This window comes from Bombina bombina, chromosome 7, assembly GCF_027579735.1.
Source record: "Bombina bombina isolate aBomBom1 chromosome 7, aBomBom1.pri, whole genome shotgun sequence".
In the NCBI taxonomy this organism is placed as follows: Eukaryota; Metazoa; Chordata; class Amphibia; order Anura; family Bombinatoridae; genus Bombina; species Bombina bombina.
In genome coordinates, this window is record NC_069505.1 from 634,546,320 (window position 1) to 634,553,117 (window position 6,798).

Consider the following 6,798-nt stretch of genomic DNA (forward strand, 5'->3'; position numbering starts at 1 on the left):
ACGCCCACATTATTTGGCGCCTAAATGCTTTTGGCGCCAAAAATGACGCCACATCCGGAACGCCGACATTTTTGACGCAAAAAAAGTCAAAAAATGACGCAACTTCCGGCGACACGTATGACGCCGGAAACAGAAAAAATGTTTTGCGCCAAAAAAGTCCGCGCCAAGAATGACGCAATAAAATGAAGCATTTTCTGCCCCCGCGAGCCTAACAGCCCACAGGGAAAAAGTCAAATTTTTTAAGGTAAGAAAAAATTATTGAAACAAATGCATTTATCCCAAATATGAAACTGACTGTCTGAAAAATAAGGAATGTTGAACATTCTGAGTCAAGGCAAATAAATGTTTGAATACATATATTTAGAACTTTATAAATAAAGTGCCCAACCATAGCTTAGAGTGTCACAGAAAATAAGATTTACTTACCCCAGGACACTCATCTACATGTTTGTAGAAAGCCAAACCAGTACTGAAACGAGAATCAGCAGAGGTAATGGTATATATAAGAGTATATCGTCGATCTGAAAAGGGAGGTAAGAGATGAATCTCTACGACCGATAACAGAGAACCTATGAAATAGACCCCGTAGAAGGAGATCACTGCATTCAAATAGGCAATACTCTCCTCACATCCCTCTGACATTCACTGCACGCTGAGAGGAAAACCGGGCTCCAACTTGCTGCGGAGCGCATATCAACGTAGAATCTAGCACAAACTTACTTCACCACCTCCATCGGAGGCAAAGTTTGTAAAAACTGAATTGTGGGTGTGGTGAGGGGTGTATTTATAGGCATTTTAAGGTTTGGGAAACTTTGCCCCTCCTGGTAGGAATGTATATCCCATACGTCACTAGCTCATGGACTCTTGCTAATTACATGAAAGAAAATAGGGTCAGGGGGACCCAGTGCTTATGGGATAACGGAAGGAATCAGCAGCAGGTTTATTAGATAATAGGGTCAGGGAGACCCAGTGCTTATGGGATAAGGGGAGGAATCAGCAGCAGGTTTATTCGATAATAGGGTCAAGGGGACCCAGTGCTTATGGGATAAGGGAAGGAATCAGCAGCAGGTTTATTAGATAATAGGGTCAGGGGACCCAGCGTTTATGGGATAAGGGGAGGAATCAGCAGCAGGTTTATTAGATAATAGGGTCAGGGGGACCCAGTGCTTATGGGATAACGGGAGGAATCAGCAGCAGGTTTATTAGATAATAGGGTCAGGGGACCCAGCGCTTATGGGATAAGGGGAGGAATCAGCAGCAGGTTTATTAGATAATAGGGTCAGGGGGACCCAGTGCTTATGGGATAAGGAGAGGAATCAGCAGCAGGATTATTAGATAATAGGGTCAGGGGGACCCAGTGCTTATGGGATTAGGGGAGGAATCAGCAGCAGGTTTATTAGATAATAGGGTCAGGGGGACCCAGTGCTTATGGGATAAGGAGAGGAATCAGCAGCAGGATTATTAGATAATAGGGTCAGGGGGACCCAGTGCTTATGGGATAAGGAGAGGAATCAGCAGCAGGATTATTAGATAATAGGGTCAGGGGGACCCAGTGCTTATGGGATTAGGGGAGGAATCAGCAGCAGGTTTATTAGATAATAGGGTCAGGGGGACCCAGTGCTTATGGGATAAGAGGAGGAATCAGCAGCAGGATTATTAGATAATAGGGTCAGGGGGACCCAGTGCTTATGGGATAAGGGGAGGAATCAGCAGCAGGTTTATTAGATAATAGGGGCAGGGGACCCAGCGCTTATGGGATAAGGGGAGGAATCAGCAGCAGGTTTATTAGATAATAGGGTCAGGGGGACCCAGTACTTATGGGATAAGGGGAGGAATCAGCAGCAGGTTTATTAGATAATAGAGTCAGGGGGACCCAGCGCTTATGGGATAAGGGGAGGAATCAGCAGCAGGTTTATTAGATAATATGGTCAGGGGACCCAGTGCTTATGGGATAAGGGGAGGAATCAGCAGCAGGTTTATTAGATAATACGGTCAGGGGACCCAGTGCTTATGGGATAAGGAGAGGAATTAGCAGCAGGTTTATTAGATAATAGGGTCAGGGGACCCAGTGCTTATGGGATAAGGGGAGGAATCAGCAGCAGGTTTATTAGATAATAGGGTCAGGGGGACCCAGTACTTATGGGATAAGGGGAGGAATCAGCAGCAGGTTTATTAGATAATAGAGTCAGGGGGACCCAGCGCTTATGGGATAAGGGGAGGAATCAGCAGCAGGTTTATTAGATAATATGGTCAGGGGACCCAGTGCTTATGGGATAAGGGGAGGAATCAGCAGCAGGTTTATTAGATAATACGGTCAGGGGACCCAGTGCTTATGGGATAAGGAGAGGAATTAGCAGCAGGTTTATTAGATAATAGGGTCAGGGGACCCAGTGCTTATGGGATAAGGGGAGGAATCAGCAGCAGGTTTATTAGATAATAGGGTCAGGGGGACCCAGCGCTTATGGGATAAGGGGAGGAATCAGCAGCAGGTTTATTAGATAATAGGGTCAGGGGGACCCAGCACTTATGGGATAAGGGGAGGAATCAGCAGCAGGATTATTAGATAATAGGTCAGGGGGACCCAGCGCTTATGGGATAAGGGGAGGAATCAGTAGCACGTTTATTAGATAATAGGGTCAGGGGGACCCAGCGCTTATGGGATAAGGGGAGGAATCAGTAGCACGTTTATTAGATAATAGGGTCAGGGGACCCAGAAGCAGCAGACATATAAGATAACACATAAGGGAGACTCAGTACGGGATGCAGGTCGATAAGATAACATGGTTGGGGGTTCCCTACAGGATCAGTAATTAAGTATATGACAAGGACAGGCTCTCACCCAGTAACATTAAGGGTCTTCCGGACAGACTGCAATTCTCCAGGTGTAGGACCGTCAGGCTGCTGCTGATACGAAGTGCGCGAGCCACAAAGGGTGCAGAGTGGTCCAGTAAGGGGGTATTGCGGGCGTCTAGGTACTGCAGACAGTTAGTCTAAGAGACAAAGAAAGTGGATCCATAACATTATTAATACTACAATATACAACGGTGGATAATCTATTAGGAATATAAGAGTTATTGACAGGAGAGTGTGCACCTTACCTTGCGCATCATATGTGCGGCGGCCTGCCAGCCTCGAGTGCCTATGTGCTTATTGAAGGAAATGTTCAGATGCGTTGCAGACTCGTAGTACTCAATCATATCAAAGAGTGCAGAAGCCCCCTGCAGGAACGTGCAGTAAAGAATAAGGGGGGTAAAATAACGTAGTACTGTGACTGTACAGTGCCAAGAACACAGACAGAACAGCACCAATCAGCAAGCGCTACCGTGGTACTAACCCAAAAATGGGCCGGTTCCCAAGCTTACATTCCTGCTTTTCAAATAACGATACCAAGAGAATGAAGAAAAAACAGAATTTATGTTTACCTGATAAATTACTTTCTCCAACGGTGTGTCCGGTCCACGGCGTCATCCTTACTTGTGGGATATTCTCTTCCCCAACAGGAAATGGCAAAGAGCCCAGCAAAGCTGGTCACATGATCCCTCCTAGGCTCCGCCTTCCCCAGTCATTCGACCGACGTAAAGGAGGAATATTTGCATAGGAGAAATCATATGATACCGTGGTGACTGTAGTTAGAGAAAATAAATCATCAGACCTGATTAAAAAACCAGGGCGGGCCGTGGACCGGACACACCGTTGGAGAAAGTAATTTATCAGGTAAGCATAAATTCTGTTTTCTCCAACATAGGTGTGTCCGGTCCACGGCGTCATCCTTACTTGTGGGAACCAATACCAAAGCTTTAGGACACGGATGATGGGAGGGAGCAAATCAGGTCACCTAGATGGAAGGCACCACGGCTTGCAAAACCTTTCTCCCAAAAATAGCCTCAGAAGAAGCAAAAGTATCAAATTTGTAAAATTTGGTAAAAGTGTGCAGTGAAGACCAAGTCGCTGCCTTACATATCTGATCAACAGAAGCCTCGTTCTTGAAGGCCCATGTGGAAGCCACAGCCCTAGTGGAATGAGCTGTGATTCTTTCAGGAGGCTGCCGTCCGGCAGTCTCATAAGCCAATCTGATGATGCTTTTAAGCCAAAAAGAGAGAGAGGTAGAAGTTGCTTTTTGACCTCTCCTTTTACCAGAATAAACAACAAACAAGGAAGATGTTTGTCTGAAATCCTTTGTAGCCTCTAAATAGAATTTTAGAGCACGAACTACATCCAAATTGTGCAACAAACGTTCCTTCTTTGAAACTGGATTCGGACACAAAGAAGGCACGACTATCTCCTGGTTAATATTTTTGTTAGAAACAACTTTCGGAAGAAAACCAGGTTTAGTACGCAAAACCACCTTATCTGCATGGAACACCAGATAAGGAGGAGAACACTGCAGAGCAGATAACTCTGAAACTCTTCTAGCAGAAGAAATTGCAACCAAAAACAAAACTTTCCAAGATAATAACTTGATATCAACGGAATGTAGGGGTTCAAACGGAACCCCCTGAAGAACTGAAAGAACTAAATTAAGACTCCAAGGAGGAGTCAAAGGTTTGTAAACAGGCTTGATTCTAACCAGAGCCTGAACAAAAGCTTGAACATCTGGCACAGCCGCCAGCTTTTTGTGAAGTAAAACAGATAAAGCAGAAATCTGTCCCTTCAAAGAACTTGCAGATAATCCTTTCTCCAAACCTTCTTGAAGAAAGGATAGAATCTTAGGAATTTTTATCTTGTTCCATGGGAATCCTTTAGATTCACACCAACAGATATATTTTTTCCATATTTTATGGTAGATTTTTCTAGTTACAGGCTTTCTGGCCTGAACAAGAGTATCAATGACAGAATCTGAGAACCCTCGCTTTGATAAAATCAAGCGTTCAATCTCCAAGCAGTCAGTTGGAGTGAGGCCAGATTCGGATGTTCGAACGGACCTTGAACAAGAAGGTCCTGTCTCAAAGGTAGCTTCCATGGTGGAGCCGATGACATATTCACCAGATCTGCATACCAAGTCCTGCGTGGCCACGCAGGAGCTATCAAGATCACCGATACCCTCTCCTGTTTGATCCTGGCTACCAGCCTGGGAATGAGAGGAAACGGTGGGAACACATAAGCTAGGTTGAAGCTCCAAGGTGCTACTAGTGCATCCACTAGAGTCGCCTTGGGATCCCTGGATCTGGACCCGTAGCAAGGAACCTTGAAGTTCTGACGAGACGCCATCAGATCCATGTCTGGAATGCCCCACAATTGAATTATTTGGGCAAAGATTTCCGGATGGAGTTCCCACTCCCCCGGATGAAATGTCTGACGACTCAGAAAATCCGCTTCCCAATTTAAACACCAAAAAACTCTAAGCCATCTCCGTGGAGATGTTGCCTGTGCAACGGCAAAGAGAATGACTGGGGAAGGCGGAGCCTAGGAGGGATCATGTGACCAGCTTTGCTGGGCTCTTTGCCATTTCCTGTTGGGGAAGAGAATATCCCACAAGTAAGGATGACGCCGTGGACCGGACACACCTATGTTGGAGAAATTGATAATAGACGTAAATAAGAAAGCTGCTTAGATGTCATGCTCTGACTCATGAAAGAAAACATTTGAGTTTAATTTCCCTTTAACAGTAAAATTAATTCTTCCAATATTTTTTCAGGGTTTCTTGTGGATTACTGCTAGTATTTATTAATGCAAAGCTTTATATAACATTTACTGAACAAATCCTCACTACACGCCCGCTCAACGCCTCCTCGCTACACGCCCGCTCAGCGCCTCCTCGCTACACGCCCGCTCAACGCCGCCTCGCTACACGCCCGCTCAACGCCGCCTCGCTACACGCCCGCTCAACGCCTCCTCGCTACACGCCCGCTCAACGCCTCCTCGCTACACGCCCGCTCAACGCCTCCTCGCTACACGCCCGCTCAACGCCACCTCGCTACACGCCCGCTCAACGCCTCCTCGCTACACCCCCGCTCAGCGCCTCCTCGCTACACGCCCGCTCAGCGCCTCCTCGCTACACGCCCGCTCAACGCCTCCTCACTACACGCCCGCTCAACCCCTCCTCACTACACGCCCGCTCAACCCCTCCTCACTACACGCCTCCTCACTACACGCCCGCTCAACGCCTCCTCACTACAAGCCCGCTCAACGCCTCCTCACTACAAGCCCGCTCAACGCCTCCTCACTACACGCCCGCTCAACGCCTCCTCACTACACGCCCGCTCAACGCCTCTTCACTACACGCCCGCTCAGCGCCTCCTCACTACACGCCCGCTCAACCCCTCCTCACTACACGCCTCCTCACTACACGCCCGCTCAACGCCTCCTCACTACACGCCCGCTCAACGCCTCTTCACTACACGCCCGCTCAGCGCCTCCTCACTACACCCCCGCTCAACGCCTCCTCACTACAAGCCCGCTCAACGCCTCCTCACTACACGCCCGCTCAGCGCCTCCTCACTACACGTCTCCTCACTACACGCCCGCTCAACCCCTCCTCACTACACGCCCGCTCAACCCCTCCTCACTACACGCCTCCTCACTACACGCCCGCTCAACGCCTCCTCACTACACGCCCGCTCAACGCCTCCTCACTACAAGCCCGCTCAACGCCTCCTCACTACACGCCCGCTCAACGCCTCCTCACTAGACGCCCGCTCAACGCCTCTTCACTACACGCCCGCTCAGCGCCTCCTCACTACGAGCCCGCTCAACGCCTCCTCACTACGAGCCCGCTCAACGCCTCCTCACTACACGCCCGCTCAGCGCCTCCTCACTACACGTCTCCTCACTACACGCCCGCTCAACGCCTCCTCACTA

The 6,798-nt window shown here is 48.4% G+C and overlaps 1 protein-coding gene across 3 annotated transcripts in view; it reads right to left on the reverse strand.

Annotated features, from left to right (window-relative positions):
• Nucleotides 1–6,798, reverse strand: part of PPP1R37 (protein phosphatase 1 regulatory subunit 37) — a 242,948-nt gene that overhangs the window by 93,465 nt on the left and 142,685 nt on the right. For all 3 annotated transcript variants that reach the window (XM_053688799.1, XM_053688801.1, XM_053688800.1), the window contains exons 5-6: nucleotides 3,099–3,218; nucleotides 2,840–2,990 (exon numbers count right to left, since the gene is read on the reverse strand). In XM_053688799.1, coding sequence (XP_053544774.1) covers nucleotides 2,840–2,990; nucleotides 3,099–3,218 — 271 coding nt within the window. The remainder of the gene's footprint in view (nucleotides 1–2,839; nucleotides 2,991–3,098; nucleotides 3,219–6,798) is intronic.